This window comes from Aptenodytes forsteri, unplaced genomic scaffold, assembly GCF_000699145.1.
Source record: "Aptenodytes forsteri isolate BGI_AS27 unplaced genomic scaffold, ASM69914v1 Scaffold280, whole genome shotgun sequence".
Classification (NCBI taxonomy): domain Eukaryota; kingdom Metazoa; phylum Chordata; class Aves; order Sphenisciformes; family Spheniscidae; genus Aptenodytes; species Aptenodytes forsteri.
In genome coordinates, this window is record NW_008796042.1 from 679,197 (window position 1) to 700,749 (window position 21,553).

The 21,553-nt window shown below is 37.5% G+C and overlaps 1 protein-coding gene across 4 annotated transcripts in view; it reads right to left on the minus strand.

Annotated features, from left to right (window-relative positions):
- CDC42BPA (CDC42 binding protein kinase alpha) overlaps window positions 1-21,553 on the minus strand; it is a 210,663-nt gene that overhangs the window by 136,979 nt on the left and 52,131 nt on the right. For all 4 annotated transcript variants that reach the window (XM_019473719.1, XM_019473720.1, XM_019473718.1 and 1 more), the window contains exons 2-4: window positions 11,480-11,571; window positions 5,060-5,143; window positions 485-580 (exon numbers count right to left, since the gene is read on the minus strand). In XM_019473719.1, coding sequence (XP_019329264.1) covers window positions 485-580; window positions 5,060-5,143; window positions 11,480-11,571 — 272 coding nt within the window. The remainder of the gene's footprint in view (window positions 1-484; window positions 581-5,059; window positions 5,144-11,479; window positions 11,572-21,553) is intronic.

Genomic DNA, 21,553 nt, shown 5'->3' on the forward strand with positions numbered 1-21,553 from the left:
AACATTTTATTAGTTTACAACATCTTAGTGGGTTTAAGTCCTCAAAAAAGCAAAGACTAATAAAATGAACTATTGTTTCAAAACGGGGCTACTCCCTATTTCTAACTGTAAAACAGTAATCAGCAATGTTAATCACAAAAATTAAAGTCAAATAGAAAATTTATGTAAGTGCACTTTTATTTTTATGAATCCAGTTACACTGGAGTGACGAATTATAAGAAAGAAGATGCAGATAGACCAAGGTTTATCAACAAATGCGAAGTGGTTTAGAAAACAAAGCTGCATTCCTGAGATATTTATAGCAAAACTTTAAAAGTTTCTGACCACTCTCCACCCTTCAGAATCTTACGCACAAAATCACATATCCTCCATGGTCTGTACGGTCCAGAACACAAAACTAGCAAATAAACAAACTATGTTTCTCTCTCAAACTACAACTAAGAATCTGCATTTCCATCCATATATACATAAAAGCAACACTCACTAAATAGTTTTCATCCTGGAATGCATAATGTAATGTTGTGATCCACTGGTTATCTCCATTCACTAACACATCTCTCTCTTCTCGAAAACAGGCTGTCTGAAGGGGAGAAAAATAATTATAGGCTTCAAATAAAATATATAAAGAAACACATTTTGCAAGTTGACTATGCGTTAACATTATATTTTGGGGGAAAAAATTCAAAACTGCCTCTCAGTTAAAAAGTCATTTACTACACTCTCCAAACATGCCAAATCTATGAAAAACTAGGTATCAGAAAAGTTCACCTTCTATAAATTTAAAGAGTTGTACTTCTTTATATTGTTAAGTGATGCAAAGAGAGAAATAAGCTGCTGCTTCCCACTGTCTAAAAATCCCAAGTCAAAATCTTATCTTTTTTGTACATATAGATATTGAAAGCAAGTATCAATAATGACAGAATAGCAATACAAGATTGAAGAAAACAATCAATAATGGCATTATATAACTACAATAGGAGTTAAAGAACTAGAATCTGGAGTCTTGTGTCATTGTTTTATCTCATCATGCTGTTAGCCTAGTTTTACACTTGAATTTTCACATAAGCAAGGTTCTTTTCATTTGAAAGTTGCTGCCAATAACTTCCATGTAGCCATAATTTGATAATCATTAAACCAGTTGGGGTTTTCTCCACACTTTTTGCTCAGGAAAAGTAGGACAGAATTGAATATTGCTCTTGCTAGATATAAGCTGTTGATAAGACATCCAGGACAATCTCCCCTCAATATACTGGAAAGAAACACGAGGCAAAAGGTGCCTTCATAGCAAGCGCAACAGAGGAGGAACAAGAACTGTCAAGAAATGCTAAGGAATACCTATGAGAAGAAGGAGAACACGGGTTCATATGAAACAATAGAACATAAAATGTGAAGAAAATAACCAACTGGAAAGCAGCACAGCAGTTAATTCAACGGAGGTCTTGCAACCTGCCCCGAGAAGTGAGTAAAATAGCTCAGCAAAAGCAGCTTTGCAGAATGAGAGAGGAAAATGACCAAACAGATGAGAAGCCAAAAATAAACTATAGCAAAGAAATACGATAAACGTTTTGAAGGGACTGAGTTCTGAAGTGAGTATCGCAAGAAAATGAAAGGTACCAAACAGAAAAGCCAACAAACAATTCTGTTCAGAAAAATGTCTAAAAGATAGTGTAAAAGGAATAATAATTGTATGGGCTCTATTTAGAAGGCAGATGGAGAGTTAGAGAAAAACACACCATAATCTCTTCCAGCACACTCTGCTACTTCACAAAGATGTTTCATCAATTTGAACCATACCCTGTCTCTTCCATCTTAGGAGACAGCTAAATTGAAGGGAAAAAAAATCAAGCCTTTTCTTTTTACTTTTCCAATTTCTTTTCCAAAACCAACAGGCAAATACCAGAACTCTGACATGGTGGTTGTTGGCTGTGAGATTTGGAGAGTGAAGAATGAAAAGCGAAATATCACTTTAGGTTGAGCTATGCACAAGAATACACGCAGTAAAAACAAAGCAGAAAATAACTCGCTCCTCCAAGCGAATAAACCATACCAAGTCTTGTTTTGGTGAATACAGTGAGTAAGAATAATGCAGACCAGGAAAAAGAAAGATGGTATACTTTAATCATAGCACAATGCATGAGATAAATCAGTGAAATTTGAGAAAATAACAAAACATACTTTAAACAAATACCCTCAAAGGTTACTAAATGAAAAATGGGCTTGAGGGTGGGAGAAGGAGAAAGGATGATCTTCAGAATGAAGAAAAGCTGTTCTATGCTTCAGCTTGATTTTCTTCCTTCCTTGTTTGTAAACTCTTGACATATTTCAGAGACAGATGCTGTGAACTCTTGTTTTCACAAGGATAAATGACATGTAGTTTCTCTACTTGTTACGACACAATTCACAGGATTAGTTACTACAGAGAGTTTATATAATTCCACTTGTTTTTGCCATGATTTAACAAAAGACCATATACTCCTTGAGCACTCTAGACACCCACCTCCAGGCAGTACACCCAGAGCTGACAGCAACAGCTATTACTACACTAGATCACAGCTGAGACAGTAACAGCCAAAGAGTCTAAGTGGTTCACGGGCTTTACATTAATTCATGGCAAAAAATAAATAAAATAATAATTAAAAAAAATGGTAGCAGTTGTTCTTGTAATTACTGTAACATAGCTCAATTAAGTTTGGTTTTTTTTTTTAAATGAAGCCTTTTTTTGTGCCTTTCATTATTTCAACATTACACTTCATCTTCCCTAGGCACAGTGTCCTTGAATTGTTGGCAGAGACTTCCAGAGGTCATCTAATCCAGCTCTCTGTCACAGTAAAGCCAACTTAGTGCTTTGGTTATATCTATACTGTTATCGTGGCCTTCAACCAGTGAAGAATTTGGGCTGCTTGGCTCTTTGGTGCTCATGTCCTTACAGTTCAGAGTTAGCACCTTCCGGGAGTGCTGACTGCTTCCATGCTGCATAATATTTGTCCTGGTCTCTCCTGAGCCTCATCTGGCACCACCGTGACACACATGTAACTGTAAGTGATTGTCAACACTCAGGGTAACGGGTCTGGGAGTGTAACAGCAAGCTGTCGCACACTTTCAGGTACTCCTTCTATCAGTAACGTCCCCAGTTCTACAACACATCTCGGACTTTTCAACAGTGGCAAGTATTTGGAAAACATGCTCTTTATAATACAGAAGAGAACACTGACCTCACAACCTGTATAATTTCATTGTAACAAAGTTTTTGCACACAATTACTCTCAGAGCTTGCAGTCATCAACCTTAACCTGGCATTCACAAGCCTCTTTTGAGTACATACTCTCTTTCTGCTTTTACAAATGACTCCCACTTCCCACAGAATTGATACAGGGATATATGAACAACTTGTTTCTGCCATTTACGCATACACCTACCTATATGCTTGTCTTGCATTTTTGGACTGTATGATTTTCCTGTGTATTTCAGTGTTAGTGCAGCACATTGCTAACAGAGCCAAAATGGGTCATTTTCCCTAGCAGTAGTAGCAAGTGCTAGGTTTAAAAACAACAGGTTACAGTTGTTGAAGGTCATGCTTTGTAATGCATTTTCACTCCAGATGGTTCTCTTTCCACTGTATACCCATGGGTTACAAATACATGGAAAAACATAGCTGTAATTCTTTTTAGGCTAACGGTTCAGACTTTCAGAAATTCAGCTGGACCCATGGGAAGAGTATTTTTAATACCTTGCATAGAGAAAAACCTTTCAAACCTATTTATAACTGTATTTTAATGGAAAGAAATAGCTTTTAAACTGACTTTAGAAGGGTACATTTAAAAATAGAGTGGAACTTTATTTCTCGTCTTTTCTTTTTCACTGAAATAATAAAACTTACAGTAATGACATCTGTCTTGGAGAGAAATACCTCTTTATATCGAGACTAATGCCAGATTGCTCAGTATCTGAATAATTTCTGGATAAAGAGGAAACACATTGTCTACGTCTAACCACAATCTGCATGCCATTTATACTTCTCAATGTGATAACATTTTCATTAAAGGCTACAGGATGTGCACACATCAGAAATTGGCTTTAATTCATCTGGATACTTTTTTTTTTTTAAAATTGTGTGATGGTTTCCCATTGATCTCATTTCCTAACAAGATATAATTAAAACATAAATGCGGAAATCAGAATAAACTTGGAAGCAATTGAATAGCAAGGCAGTCTGAGAGTAGCAAAGTTGGAGTCTCAAATAAAAACTCAACTTAGAGATAATTCGATCAGACAAGTTGGAAGAGTCACCAAAATAGTGCTAGCACTGTCCAAACTAAAGAAAACCCAATGGGCAAAGCAACTTTGTATGTGTAAGACACCGAGTTATATTTTCATGAGTCTATTTTTTAGGCAGTTTATTTTTAGCATGCATAGATGAAGAATTTCGAAGCAATTTAAAGAGTTAGATATGCGTTCTGTTTAAAATTAATACACAAGTCTTCAGGCGTAGACTGCATTTTGTAAGTTTCTTTCCAAAGGAATCCAGGGAAATGTATCAAGGATTCTATGAAGAGTGGAGTTGTATAACGAAAGTAGGAACCCAAGGCAAAGCAGGGCTGGTTAAAGAGCTGTTTCACCTTTTTCAGAACACAGAATGGACTCAAGCTTTAACGAGGAACTCTTCATCACAAATTTTTGCAGCTGGACATTTTTACGAAACATGCACTCAAATTAATTCGAAACTTTTATCTTTCTGATTTTTCAATCAAATTGGACCTTGACTAAGTTCTAACTACTGATAAACTAATAGGCTTGGTGAGTTATAGCTCAGTAATTACCTTTCACCATGGAAAATACTCCCTAAAGACTACATTCCTAACTGGAATAAATGCATTAAAAGATTGCTTGTATAGTCGGTAATTCTTGGGCAATTACAGAAAAGGTATAATGTCTAAAACATCCAGCCCCACCTAAGTCAAGATTCCATGCCATTTTAACCCTTCTGATGAACTTCTGACGAAGTAACAATTCAGCAGAGTAAGAGGGTGCGTGATTATAGAAAACATTACTGTAATCTTACTTCAGCTCTCTTCAGCATCTCCCACTTATTAAGTATCTTCATGGCAAAAACCTTATCTGCATTCTTCAGTTTTACTACTGCAACCTGGAGAAGATAAAAGGAAAGATAAATAAGTTAAAACATGAAAACGCATATTGTTTTCATTTTTATGAAACCTTGCAGTTTTGGAGGTTTTTTCTTTAGCATTCTGGACACTTAGCTTTACTGTCCACACAATACCATACATTGTCATCAAGAAAGAGTAACATCACAACAGTACAGGATATTTATTTTGAGAAAGTTGCAAGCCTATTTTAAGCTTTCATTACGTATCACACTTTCATTCTGTACAATTTTTTCTAGGTGACTGTAGATGAACAATGGTATTTCTCACCATCACACTTCTTGCTCTATCATACTGTCATGAAGGTATCACTGGCTGTATGCTTTATGTTCTTGGACTCCAGTCCCACACAATAATTTAAATTACAGAACCACCAAGAAAAGACAACAATGTAATAGTTTCTAAAACAAAATAAACAATATCTTTTAGGTTTTAGACATAAATTAGACTGTAGGTTTGCCACAAAACAACTTCCACTCTCATTTCAAATAATGCACTAGACTTTCTTCAGAGATACAATAAAGTATTACTTCACATTTTTCCACCTCAAGTTCAATGAGCTCTTTATCATGTCTGTTGTCAGTGGCAGGGAAATGGTGAAATCCACATTTTCTAGAGAAGTAAGACTTAGGAAACACAAGTTCCCCTCCCTCTCATTGCTTCTGAAACGTTAGATACCATAGGCCTATGTAATAATATATTAACAAAGCCAACCAACACAGTCCTTTTCCGAGAATATTATAGTTTTGTTTAGCTATAATAAAAGCTAACATGGCATATTTTTAGGAAAGAGGGAGGAAAGAAGTTTACACAAACATGTTTTCACAGTTCAGGCTTCCCTGGGTATAGAAAGCTAAGTGCCACGACACTTACCCAAAATGGCCATGAATCTGCCACAGATTCAGAGCTGCTGATCAGAACTAGACCAGACCACTACACTACCATCCCAATTACAGAAAAGTTCAACAATCAATACATTTTAACAACCATTCGCCAACTATCCCATTCTGCCTCTTGCCTTTCAAATAAATCTTAAGGCTCAAGGAGATAAAAGTTTATTTCTGTGTGCATCTGGCTGCAAACTAACATGCTGTCACACAGATTATCATCATCTTCATCCTGCAGGCCAGTGACAAAAAAATACTAAGGTTGAATCCTACATTCCTTCCACCTCTCTCATAATCAGTAAACAAGCTATGTGTGAAGACAGCGATAACTGAAAAGAAAATACAGGATCAGACAGTTTGAAGCGAGTGTCATGCGAACCTCTTCCAACCATCTTCAAAAGTGTCATCAGCTGCAGCAGCTTCATGAACACGGCAAAAGCGCAGGCTGAAGGACTGCAATACTCAGATGTCTAAACTAAAGCATATCTAAAAGTGTACCTCTTGCTTAGCTATAGATTCATAGACGAAGCAGCTGTCACTTCCCACATGGGCAGCAATGCATTATCGGCCCTGCTCTTGACACTGCTGTCTTCTGGGGTCGTGGGGGGGTGGGAGTCAGGGGAGATAAAAAAAGGAGAGAAGACAGAAAGGTACTATATCTACTTGTTTAAACTAGTTTATGAACTGAAATTTTTAAAGGTTACTTCATGCATAAAAATTAAGGTTCACGTCCAGACTTGGGATCCCTCAAGGTACTTTCAGATTTGAAACACAAAAATAGATTGTTACTTTAGACTATAATCTAATTTTAATTCATAAAGAATGTCTACTCTTCTGTGCATGGTACCCCAAGGTCGAGCATCACAATTTTCCTCAGGAGGGAAAAATGAATCCTCTGCAGTGATACATAACCCACAATGTGGATTTGAATCTTGAGTCTCCTTTTACTTTACTAGCTAAAGCTAGCTTGAAACTCTGATAAGCCATATCTGTACCCATTTCTAATGAGAAATGGCAGGAGGAGAAAGCCTTAACATTGAAACTAGACAGCGTTCAAACTGTACCGTATCTTGGACGACAGGCACCCGCTCTGCATGATGCAGTCTGTGGTATGAAGCTACAGTGTAATTCTGCCCTAAAGACCTTTAAGGGTTTTGCGATTGTTGTTGGGAAAACTAAAAGGTTGGTCCTAGAGCTGAGTAGACTGCTGCTGCTGCTGCCGCCCAGCGTGAAAAGTAAGTTTTTCCCCACCATTAACTGTTGTAGTCTAGGCAGCCAGAGGCATAAGATAATACATGTATTTCACATCCAGCTTCAGGGTTTCGTTTCTTGCCTGTAGCACACTCAGCGAAAGGCTGTGTTATTCTGCAAAAGACTGGTTACTGAAAGACATACGCTGATTGCACAGCTGCCTAAATCTATAGTCTCCTATACAGCATTCACTTGCACACGACCGAAAGAGCTGCAGCACTGCCTTTGGTTAACAGCTGGAGCGCAGGGCTTCAGTGACAAGATCGAGGGCTTGGTACTTTCTGTGAACGTGTAGTTGTATTGAAGGGTGACTAAAGAACAAAAATAGACTCATCTTTACCAGCTGTGTTTACAGTCAGTCAGAAGCAGCCTTTTAGTCTGTGAAAGCCATTAACGTTATTCCATATCAATAACCACCACACACACACAAAAAAGGATCAAACACCATCATTTTTCTGCAATCACAGCATCTTTTGGGGAGTGTCTCAGTGCTTTATGAAAGTAAATTCTAAAATGCTTATTTCAGGACTGTGAAAGAAAAACCTGACACTTCAGCAATGAGCAGTCTGATGCAGTTTCTAACTGTAACAAAAAATTCTGAAACACGATTACAGATCCAGGCAGTGTTTACATACACACACAGAGGTATATACTATGTATACAAATGCCCAAATACACACAGAGTGCTGTTTTGATCTTCTCCCTTCCCCAATGAAGCTGTCAAGACAGAAGAAAGGGTAATCATTCCTGTCTAGTTAGTTATCCTGAAGTGTCTTGCTACTGGAATTTCTTAAAATTGGACTTTTAAAGGTTGGGGGGGGGTGTTTAAATTTATATTTTCCTGTGAGCAGCCCAACAAAAAAATGATTGGTATGTGCTGATGTAAACATCTTGGTTTAGTCAGATAGGTTTTTTTTCCCATTCTTCAACAGTTTTCCATATTTCCCACAAACAGCAGAACAGTCTGGCATGCTGTCAGACACCTTCTGCCCCAAACTTGGCTACTTGTTTCTAAGGTACATGTCTGCACATTTCCTTTGCTTAAAAAGCAACAGCCTTATACAAAAAAGCTAAAACAGAAGCTATTAAAATTGTAATAAAAAAAAAAAAAAAAAGGAGGAAGTTGTTTTGTTGGGGTTTTTTTTTGTTTAAAAGCTCAGTATTGGTTTTCTTGTTCATCAAGAGTAGGCAGCCCTCCAGAAACAGGAAGAGGGAATGTTACGGTTCATAACTGGATGCCAAAATTTAGGAGTAACTAACTAGTTCTCAGAACCACAAAATTCATCATCTTTGAAATATCAACAACATAATGACATAATATTTGCTTGCATAAGCAAGCCCTGAACGTTTTTTTTAAACAATAATAGAATGAACTGAAAATTTTGGTATTAGCTAGAACCTTCAATACGCCACACTTTTATACTGCTGAGAGACACCGCTAAGAGCTGTTGCCCAGTTGCTTCACCTTTCCTAGCAGCATTCTTCAACTCCCAAGTTTTAAGTCTTCTTGTTTAGAGTTGTTTGTTAAGTTTTTCAAACCATGCTGCCCGAAGCCAGCACAATGAAACACTTGATGCCCACATTATTAATTTTACCAGGATAATCCTCCTCCTCCAAGCAAAACATCTGTGTTTTCTAAAGACAGCACTCTCTTACATAAAATTTTAAATAAGCAAATGTATGCATGCAGAGGGAAGAAGCATGTCATTAATTTGACAAAAAGGAAGCATTCTCAGACTGGCAGCAAGCAGGGTAAGGGGAAAAAGAAAACTAGGAACAACGAACTCTTACAGTTATAAGCAATAACTAGTTTAAACTACTTTTCGTCTACATCAAACTTGTAAAAACAAAAAGGGAAATATTTCTTGACTATGCAAATTGAAGAAACTGAGTAGCGTAAAATCAAAATAAGAACAAGTCTGAGACTATGCCAAAGAAAACTTGCACTAACTTTGTAGTCTACAGAATTTCAGAATTATGTTGATTCAGGAGACAAAAATTACTCCTCCCAGTAACCTAGAGCAACCTTGGTCTCATTTATAGTTTGCTGGAAAGAAAATACATTCTTCCAGATTTCTTCATCTGTCTCAGTAAACTACTGTAGTCTACTGAATCATACAAGTATTTTGCCATTTAATATTAATACAGTTTTTGGTGGCGTAAGTAGCAGTAAAATTTGGTGGTGCTTTTTTCAACCTTGCTCAGATATTTACAGGTTATTTTAAAGGAAGATTAGTAATTTCATACAGAACTTGTTTTCTTAGACAAATGCCTGTGTAGGACTTGAAACTTGTCTTCTTTAAGCTAGTATGAAAATTTAACATATATCCTTGCAAATATTTAGTAAGTCCTACTTTAGGAACATACAAACCCAAACATCCTCACTGAGAGAACTTCAGTTTTCCCCTTAGTGAAGATTTTGACAATTAAGTAGAGTCATGCTATCTTTCTCAGATAAGGAATTAGAAAAAAAACACTGTTCCCAAAAGAGGAGAACTAACCGATTACACAGACTGCCCCCAGAAGAGGATGGGGAAAGTTACGCTCTCACTATTCATGGGATGATTCACCACAAAGAAGCTTCCTGAGAAAGAACTACAGTTTTTTTGTGGTTTAGCTGCTGTGGAGTTTGATGCTGATTTAGCAGACAAAAATTACTGCTCTTAAACTCACAATATAAGACAGGTTTCACATATGATTCTTCTGACAAGAAAGCACCCACATCAGTGATTTTTCTTACAACTTATACAATCTGTACACGAACTCAGCTGCAACTACTATGGCAGCACTGAGAAAAGCTGATGTTTTAGGCAGAAGCGTTTACATCAAAACAGAGAATGCAACAATCTCCATGTGGCAGAGGTTCAGACTAAAGATAAATTATCTACGAGTAACTTCAGCAGCATTATTCCAGATGGAGCAAAACCAACCAAAAGTTATAGAGTAGCTAAATAAATACTACTCTTCTATTGTTATTTTTACAGTTGCCCAATGATGTTATTTGCATGTAGGCATCATCGGAGTATGTAGCAACATATACTACCGTAAAAATTCCCGTTCCTTACATACTACCTACAGAAGTCTATGCTTGCATAACCAGACTAGTAAAGACTAATTTTCACACATGATGCAAACATGTAAGTGAACCTGAAACCAACTCTTCTCTGTCACATGCCATAGAGCCTCCAGAGGTGCTCTCATACCAAAGAGAACTGAAAAAAAAAAACCAAAACATTTCCAGTTCCAAAAGCAATGAAGACTTTGCTTAGAAAATCTTTTTCTTGTACTTTGGGTTTCAGTTCGCACGTATTTTCAGGCAGTATGGAGTACCTTCTGCAGAAGCTTTACATACTATCCCTATCCGTAGTATATTTGGCTATCTATCAAAAATTCAAGGCACTGTTCTACATTAGGTTGCTCTTTCTACATATATAGTGTCCTGCATGAAGAACAAAGCACATGCACCTAATATAATTAAGAAGAAGGGGCAGAAAGGTAATGGTTATTTATTCAAGTTTCCTCAACCTATATAATCTGACATGCCTAGTGTATAACCTAGTGATCAACAGCCTTGTTTGATGACTTCAAATAAGATGGCTTAATCAGAAGCAGCAAAAAAAATTGTATAGTTCGATAGCAGTAGGTGACAATTGAAAAAGAAACTAACATTTGCTAAACTCTTTAAAAGAAATAAAGGAAAAATACTCATTAAAATATTCATTAAAAATAAGAAACGAAGTGACAGGAGTAGAGATTTCTCTGTGTTCTTAGAATGTCAATATCAATATTTGTCTATTTAAGTTGCTGAAAACTACTTTCAGGCTATTTAGTTTTTAGGATGATTAGAACTGGCTAGATCTTTATACCATCAGTAACTCACTGGCCTCCACCTGCTGACTGGAAAGAATTACAGTCAAGCAAATGATTTATCATCAGACAGTTGAAACATGGCCTTTTAATCCATGTGAACTTGCCTTCTCTCAAAATTTAAAAGACTTAAAAAGAGCTGTCAAAGAATGTATAAATCAAAATGTACTTGCATCAAACATTAGATATCCATTATGCCTAAATAATGTAAAACCTGTACATCAGTATATTGCTATTAACTGTCCCTCCTCAGTGCTGCAGAATTGCAAGAGCATATTCAAACCCTTCCTTCCACCTCCTTCACATACATACCTCTCCAAAGGCTCCTCGACCAATCACCTTCAGGATTTCAAAATCTTCTTTATGTAGTCGCATCTGTTTCACTTTAGATGTAAAAGGTTTGGCTGAAACAAAGGAAAATATCGATCATTAAAAAAAAACAAACAAACAAAACAAACAAGAAAAAAACCCACACCAAAACCAAAAAACCAAACAACAAGGTGACAGTAACATAAAATAGATGTAATCAGAGCCCTGAAAACAACAGACCATTTTGCTTATATACCTATATTCCCTAATGTAATATAATGAAGTTTAAAGCTGGAAATAATGACCAGTGAGAACTAAGCCAAAACTGCTGTGAGAGAAAGCTTATGAAGTAAGCCTATTTTTGCTTTTCTTTAAGGAAAAGGAAGAAGGAAAGGAAAGTCTAGCTGACTATATTTTTCTACAGTCTTTTGAGTTCATAGACATCCAGTGCATCTGTGCTGTACGTTGTTAACTCCGGTTGCAAAAGCAAAGTATAATACAATGAGGAGTTCACTCTGGACAATATTAATTTCTCTGCCAAACAGCAAAACAATATTGTATTCAATGAAAACGATGACTGGAAGGGCAATATTGGCAATATTTTTGGAGACCACTTCTTCAAGATAGACAACACTTAACAGTTAATTCTTGGCTTCTGGAAGCGAGAACAGTTGTACTCAAGACATTATTAACACATTCAGTGGAAAAACCCTACGTATATAAAGTTAAGCTTCATTTCCCTCTCCTTTTTTCCCCTCTTTTATAATATCTTTGAAAGCAGTAAGCAAAGTAAGGTATAGTTCTCCAGCCAGGTAACCCCAGTGTTCTTTGCAATGAAACAGTATCAGGAGGACTGTTCCCCTCTTTCAGCCCCATTTAGCACTACAACTAACCAGTCCATGTTCATTAATACATGCTCTCTGCATGCATGCAAAACATCCAAGTAACTGATAACTCTACCTCAAAAACCACATAACACAAACTTCGGGGAAAAAAAAGAACAAACCAACCCCACTTTAAATAATTAAGCAGGAAAAGGAGTTCCTTTAAAAAATATTTTAAAATCATGTTTAATACTTTACACAAATGAAATCTACTACTTAAACAGAATCTTCAGTAAATATGATTCATAAAAGTTGCCCATAAAAGAAGGTTGTATAACCCAGTGTACACAGGACTAGAATGGGTCTCAGAAGACCCAAGTTCAATTTCTGGCTCAAAGGCAGTCTTCCTCAATGGTCCTAAACAAGTAACCTCAAAAAAATTCACTCAGTTTCACATCCACAAAAAACAGACAGTATTTTTCTAACAAACAAGGTATTGACCATCACATACTTGGATCAAGAAACAAACAAGAGAACGCAACATAGGGTAGCCCTTTTACATGGCCCACAAAAACCTTTTTAGCTGATGCTTTCATGGTACAGGGACCCATCTATGTCCACTTCTATCTATACAGAGGCTGATGGAATCAGCACAGCTTTATTTGCAGTGAAGAGTTGTAACAGGCATCCCATTGCAGAACAATTTGTTCAAAATAATGTGTCTAAACAGAAATGGGAATTAGTTTTCAAAAGGTCCAAAAGCAAATGATGCTAAATAACAATGAAATTCTGTCTAGACACATATAAGAAATCCGATTTGGGTTCTTCTAGAATTCAGTATTTTGGCTTCCTAATGTTATGAACGAAAAAACCCCAAACCCTAATACTGATATATATAACCCATCATTCAATTTAGAATTTTGATATTAACACACACCCCTTCAAGGCACTACAAAATCCTTGTCCAAAAGCCTATTGCCTACTATTCAGCAAAGCAATTTTATAAACTGAGTCAAGACACAAGCTACCTGTATTTTTAATACCTAAAACACCCCACAAAACTTCTTTATCCCAGTCCTTAAATTAGCATTGTAAATCACATCTGAAAAATAACAGTGCAAAAATGCAGGGTCTTGTGTTTCTCCTGTTAAGCAGTACAGCACACCTCCACTGATGTTAGTGGTACAACGGATGAAATCCTTCAAGAATCGCAGAGGTTGCAAAGCCTGAACTTAGTCAATTTTTCTAAAATTCCTCAGATGCCAGGAATCAATTCTCTACCAGGAGTTACATTTGTTACAACCACAGGAACATCAGCTTATGCTTAAAAAAATTTTGGGTTTTAGGTCCAAATAGTAAAGGTGCAGACATATGACACAGATTTTCACTTTATTGGTATTTTTACTTTAAATTTATAATAATTTTATTCAAAATATTTAATTATACCATCAAAATACAGATATACTTTTAAAATCTAATTTTAAAAGAAGTATTTTACTCAGGTTCACAGAGATTCCCCAAACTTTCAATTAATCTTTTATACCTTAAAAGAAAGGTCTTGCAATTGGAAAAATAAGTGACGACAAAATGTACTGCCTTACTGGGACAGCCTCAGCTGTATAGCACCAAGTGATTTAATACAAATATTAATACTACTGACAAATACTACTGAACAAATTAAAACAAGCCATTAAAGCCTTTTAACTTGAAAAACAACTGATTGAAAACAAACATGTAGTTCTCGACTTGAACATTTTTTGACCGTTACAGGCCTGGCTAGAGTACAAGGCAAAATATCTTGTTAACAAGCAACAGCATAGCTGTTTAAACCACAAAACTCTTCCTCATTTTATATTGTAAGGAAAGGCCTGTCATTCTTTAATTATTACATTTTGGAATCTTCCAGGGTTCCCATAGGGACACTGGAAAAATAAACATCATTATAACTACTTCAGTAAAATACAACCGACAAAAATAGGTTTGGATTAGTTGTACTGATTTGTAGTGTCGGTGTTAGTGGAAAAGTTTGTAAACCCTACTCTTTAATTTTTTTATCACCTCTAGCAACAGACATTTCAACGTATAGCCAAGCAGGTTTATGAAGAAAGACACAGTCAAAGAAAAGAAAAGAAAGAAAAAAGAAAATAAAAAATTGCCCTAGGAATGTGCTTCAAATAGCTTGTTCCAAAAAAGGTCAATTTGCTTTATCATCAATGTTGTTTGTCTGCTGTGCAAACATCTGCTGTTCTTGTGGCAACGGCAATCTTAAGTACAGAAAACTTGGCCTGGCCAAGGGTCCTGGAAGGCATATCTTCAGACAGCCGTTTCATGCATCCAGCTTTCCAGACTATGAGGTTAACAGGCAGACTTTTTGCAACTAGTTTGGCAATGTCATATGAGCTGTTATAAAGACAGCAAACTGTAAGGTCAGGGAACGGTTTTCAAAATGCAATGTGCTCAAAGGGCTCTCTGCGATGCAGCTCTGCTAAAACATACAGGTACACACCCCTCCTCGTTTATATCCCCATCTCCCTAAACAGAATCATCATGAAGTTAACAGAAAAGACTACCCTCTTTTTCAGAAGGAGCTGCAGTTTCCTTGATTGTTGATACCAATGACTCACTGTCTCTGCGGCTTTTTGAGAGTGAAAGGCAGTATGGGCATTTCCTTTGGTACTTCATTCAACCTACAGAAATGCAGAGGGATAGCTGATTTTTCCCACACAGACGTCCCTTTTCAAGGTGGCTAGCCATGTGTGATACAGATTAGGGACCAACAGTTTGCTGGTTCTTCCTCCTCCAAACCAGAGGGTAAGTGTGGGCAGCATGTCCCCTGGCTCCTCCTGGATTTTCGACTCAGCAGGAACCAAAGTTCATTATATAAAACTTTCACATTTGCCAGTATGTCCTCTATGGCCACAAGCTGACAAGTCATACATAGAGTCTGTGGAAGAAGTTACTCTGAAAAATATTCTATGTTGCTATCAATCACCATGGAGGAGATGGATAGATAAGACTTGACGTATAAAAACTGTTCTACAAGAATCATTAGCCACCCCACCTGGCCAATACTTCTGATCTCACCCTGCCTGGGAAAAAACTCTATCCCTACCGAAACCAGGACACAGAGGAATGTACATTCTACCTCCTGGCCCTGAAAAGGGAGGATTTTATTACAATTACAACAACTGTCCAGCAGAAGAGAGGCAAAAGAATGGGTTCTGCAGTAGTGACATTGAGCTTCAACAATCTGTTTTATCATACTCATGGTGCGGAAGCAGTTACTAGCATTACTTAACAGTACGTTTAATACCAAGGGGTTTAATTTTTAAACTCTTGGAGATAAAAGTCCATCTCCTGATGAGCTGACACAGGGAGGACAGCGACATGGTTGATAACCCAATACAGTTTAGTACTGTGATTATACACGTGATACCAAACAATATCAAAAAAATAAAACAGCAGTATTGGATGCTTTAATTGCAAAGTTAGTCTCGTGCTCCTGCCTTGCTCTCTCTCCCTCCAGCTCCCAGTTTCTGCCTACAGAGCTTGGGCAGGGCTAGCTCTGAAATTCAGATTTTTCAGGGCTAACCTGCTGGCTGGGGGGTGGGGAGGGGAGAGCTAGTGGTGAGCTCCTTCCCCCTCCCTGACCTGCTAGCACCCCTTTCCCTCCCCAGCAGAGCACTGCAGCAAACCAGAGCTGGTGTAGGCATGGGTTGAAATTAAACCCAAGTGAGACGAAGGTCATGCTGACTGTTTAAAGGAAGTGCTGCAGACTCGGAGCAGCAATTGAAAATGGGTCCCCACAACTGATTTAAATAGAAAACAAAATGGAACAGGACAGTGTTTAGGAATTCCTCTTGGTGCCTCACCGATGCCATAGTCGCTTTTTAGATAAACAGGCTGGCTAACTCTGCTCAGATGGAAGACTGTATCCTTGACTGGCAGGTCTCAGTAAGATAGCCATTTCTTACTTCCCAAAGGAATTACAAAATGTGTTTCCTTAGTGATCCAGGTATCACACAGCAAACCCAGCCTTGCTGCCCACTGCATTGTTCAATGTAAAATACTATGTCAAGCCAACGATAGAGAAATTAAAAGCTGTATCCACCAGAATTGTCCACAGCAATGGTGAAAGTTCATTATGAAGGAAATAGATTGGAAAAGAAAACAGCCACCATGGGAAACTAGCTGCTTGCCATTTCAAGACAAAGCCTCCTTTCCTTCACTAGTTAAAAATAATTATAAAAATACATACAGAGCTTTCCCATGCAAAGGAGAAAAACCACGTGACCTAAGAGATTGTCACTCAACTGAATACCAGAAGGCTCTCCGATTCTTCCTAACGCTGTCCTTGAAAAAATAGGGGGGGGGGGGGGGAGAGGAAAAGCAAAAAATATATCGATAGTCGTTTTTAAAAGCATTCTGCAGTTTTGAAATTTCTGCTAAATTCCTGGAAGGAATTTAACAAGTGTTTTTATTTTACAGGCTCAGTCCAACCCCAAAGTATTTATTTTCCACTGGCTTCTATCAGCTGTGATTATGAAATGTGTAAATAGCATTTTTGAGTTCAGACAGACCATAACTGGAGGTTTCAAAAAACTCCAGAAAGGAGGTGTGAGAGAATACCCTTCCCAAATTAAACAGTATTTCTCAAAACAAAGAAGAAATAATTGATAATCAGCAAGGCAGAGCTGCTTAAAGCCTAATTTAATTGAGAGGAGTCAGAAAAATCTCTCCTCTCCACCCACCTAAGATTGGCAAAACAGCACAAGAAAGCTTTGTTGCAGTTTCTGCCAACTCTCTGGAGGAAACCAGGGGCAAAACACTGTAGTCAACAGCAATAGCAGCTGAACCACAGAACATTAGTTAAGGCAATGTAAAAAATATAAGCCACAAATACCCTTCTCAGTTTTAACAGTTAAGATTCAGTTTTCACTCCCTCAGAACATTTTTAACATGTTTTTCCTGATGAAGACTTAAGTGCCAACATCTCTAAGTACAAGTTAAGAATCTGGCATTTTCCAAGAATGAGAAGCATGTCCACAAATTCCTGTACTAGAGTATAGACAGACACAATATTCTGGATTCTATTCATCTTGGGGGGGGAAGTAATCTGTTCTCATCTAGGTCAAGTGGAAAAAAAAAAAAGTAATCTGTTCTCATCTAGGTCAAGTGGAGATCATCCAGCCATCTTTGGCTACAGCTACCACAGAAGATTCTCCAACAGGAACTTTAAAATTAGAGAGAGAAATAAAATATCTTTCCCAAACATATGAGAGTAGTTCTGTTTTTTCCTTCCCCAGACTCAGATGAAAAATAATCCCTGCATTCACAAAACACCCACTGCAGATCTGGGCAACACTTCCATACCACATCAAGCTATGGCCATTGTTTTTTATATTACCATTCTTTCTCATCACAAGAATTTCAGTATACCACCCTATGTTTAAATATTATTATTCTAGCAGCAAAGTGAAATATTGAACTTTAATTCATCCCGCTGTGCACTGGAATTCTGATGCAATTCTTGTAGCACAGTCAGTAAAATCTTTACTGGAGGACTCCTGTTCCACCTAGTAGAGGGGGGAAATGCTCTGGGAGCAAATAAAGAGCAGACAGAAAAAAAATTGTGATATTTAAAAAACCTGAAAGGCTAACAAAGGAGAAGGAGAAAGGTGGTCTTACGCTTATAAAGCAGAATGCTGCTTAGACTCCATCCCTCATGCTGTCACAGAGCTGGAGATAAGTCAATTAAAAACACACTTCTGACAGTCAAGCTTAAACTTTGCATTCCTCAATATTTGACATGTAACTCAATATGCTGGTCTTTGACTGCCAAAAAATGCTGGACATTTAAGCTGTAAATAAAATCAATCAGACCTGTGTTTAGAATTACTAAATGTTCTGAAAAATCAAAATAAACCAGGCATCAAAAATGAACACTTTAAGTAAAATTCTTAGTCCCTCAATGCATTACTTTTTATTATGTAAAATAGAGCTATCACCGTCTAATCTGACTAGGCTCTTGAAAAATCCTTTCATACTGTTTGTGAAAGATTATGTGTTGATGAATATCAGAGAAAAAAAATTGAGTATTATGCAATAAACAAAGAGTGTGCAACCACAGAGCAAATTTCAAGGGGGTGGGGGTGGCGGGGAAGGGAAAAAGAATGACTGTCTGTCAAGTAACAGCTCTCCACTCTAAAGAACAGGTATTTTGTGACCACAACGGAAGCCTGTAATATGTACTCTCTCAAGGTAGTTGTGGAGGCATCATTAATTCTGTCATTTCCTTTGTTCTGCATTTATGGTTTTACATCCTTAATTACAGAATTGTTCAATATATATTTTGTTTATAATTCAAATAATCCTTTCATTTGAAAAATAAAAAAATAATCCTCTCTAGAAATTCTGCTACATACTCTAATAATATAGAAGTGTTTTACCAGAAGAAAGCTAGCGACTTTGCTCCACAGAACACAGGCATCTAGTACATGATCCTCACTGACTAAAGGACCAGTGCTGCAGGCTGTCGCTTTTTGCATGGACCAGCACTAATGAAGCCCCCTGCTCAGTCTCCCAGGTATTTCACAGCACATTAGGAATCTCCTGTTCCACTTCTGAAGCTAGAGAAAGGAGGACTCAAACACGTGTCTAATATTGCAGCCTGCCTTACACTCCCTTCCCTTGCCTCTCACAAATACATGATACAGTTTCACCTCTTCCCTGCTGTGTCTCCTCATCCCAATGCCTTCCTTCTCAAGGATTCGGTCCTAACCTCTCCCACAAGACTCATCATCCAGTATCACTCTGCCCTGTCCCCACACAGCTTTGCCACCACATCTGATGGTTTCTGCCCGCAGCCTCCTCAGTTTTCTTCACATCCGTACCTCGCCTGCTTCTTACATCGGTCTGCTCATGTCTGTCTCTACCTCCAGGCCCCCATCCCGTTACCCTGCTGGTCACAGAAGCCACCATCTGAGCAAAGTTCTGCTAGTTCTCCAATTTCTTACTTCTCCTTTAAAACTCTGGTCTACCCAGCTGGAGTCTCTCTTCCAAAGTCCCAGTTTCGGTGCCACCATCCTTTCTCAAATTCCCTGATGCATTTCCTTTCTCCTTTTACGACCACTAGCCTCAAGTGCCTTTACTTTTCATTAAATTGTGACTAACAAACAAGGACTTGAGCTAGACAACATCAGCCTGCCTTCCTTTTACTCTAGAATTTTAATTAAAAGGAAAAACTGTTTTTACAGTCATCTATATAAAGCAAATATACTGAGGTCAGACATTTGATTTTTTTGCTGATACTGAGAGTTTCATTACCTCTCATGTGAGCAACTAAGATTATTCATTTTTGAGAGAAAAAAAGGTCTAAAAGCTCTGTAAAACCGAAAGCACTTTTAGTCTCCTTTAATTAGTTAAAGAACATGCTCTAAACCTTGTGAGAAGGGGGGTGAGCAGACTCTCCACAAACTCTCCTCCTCTAAAATGACTCTTGTTTGTGTAGCCATGTATTCTTAGCATACACTTACACTCAGAACTTGTCAAAATGCACACCTGTCAAGTCTCACGCAGCACATTTGAGTCCTGTCTCTCACTCCTCCATCATGGTGCTTTTACCCCCAAATTCACGGCAAATCATTGCGGAGACTTCCCAGCAAGCCTCAAGGGCCTCAGAGCAGAAGGCTAGTAACGCAGCCGAGCTCTAACAGCAGGCACATTCTTCCGCAGGATGTCGCAGGCAAGCGCCCACCATATGAACTGACATACCATGTAACAACATACTTCGTTTCCTCTTTAAAAGCATGGCATAAACCTGCTCATAAGCACTTCATATCCAGCAGGTTTCACTGACACTACTGTTTATATTTGCATTGCAACAGGTCTCGAAAGTCCCAGTCAGGGCTGAAGAATTCTGGGTAGTGAATATCGTAGGAACGCACACAATTACACTCCTAATTCTGCCTTTATGGACAACACGTTTTAAATGAAAGCTGTTATATGAAGTCCTGCATTCATGATCTATACCTGACATTAAATTGAAGTTCAAACATTAAAATAAAGTTCAAAATTCATAAAAGCAAGAATTACTTTGATATAATGTATGTCAAATGGAAATACTAAAAACTAGTGAGTAAGAACTTAACATCGTGAGAAGGATTTTTGCCTAGGTTAAAATAATACACATTTTCCAGTCATATTTTTTATTTTCTTGAGAAGTAACCACTCATTGTCATTAGATATCTTTTTAAAATAGCATTTGTGATCCAAATAAATAAAAAGTGACTTTTGAATACTGCCTGCATTAGTTTTACACTGTCTGATATATCCTATGGGTTACTCTGAAATTAGTAAAAATAAGAAAATAGATCATATTGCACTTCATTAACACATCACAGCAAAATGCTGCTTCTGACTGTTGAGCCACTATAAGTGCAATGAAAACCGAAGATACACTTCTGCAGTCTCTACAACTGCTTTTTACTCAAATTTCAAGTTCCCAGTCACAAAAGAAGTAAACAAAACACCCTTCCTATGGCCACAGAAATTTTTCCACCTCCACAGCTTACGCTTCCACTCCACACACACCCCTCATACCATTTTAATGCCATCACCCTATATTATTTCTGCTTTAAGAACTGCAAACTTCTCATTTGCTTGCTCCTTGTATTCAAGCTGGGCAATGCAATTGAACATGTTCTTTATTGTCTGGGGTTTTTTGCACTGACAAAATGATAAAATGACAGAACTCTAAAAACCGTGATGTTTAAGTCACGTTTCAAGAACTCTTCTCGGTTTCACTACATTTTAGGAAAATATGACTATAACAACACTCCTTTATTAAACTAACAGCACTCCTTAAAGATCTTCAAAGATCTTAGAATTTCAGCACTCTTTCAGAGTTACCTTAAAACTACCGTAATTAAAATTAAAAAATAATTAATCATTTGAAAGATCAGTGCCATTAGCATGTAAATTGCCTATAATAAACTTGATTTGGCCCACTTGAGAATAAAGACCATATCATAATGCTTAAGTACCTAACCGTGCACCAGATCCGGCACTCTATTTCTCAACTACAATCATCTTCACTTTCTTCCTGATTAAGTGATCACTGTAAAATAATGCTGATTAAGATATTTTTATTTTGACCACATTTCACCTCATGGTAATTTTAATCATTCAATCTTCAGTGCAGTCGAATCACTAAAATCTACTGCTACTTCAAAAAAGATCAACGATCCCCATT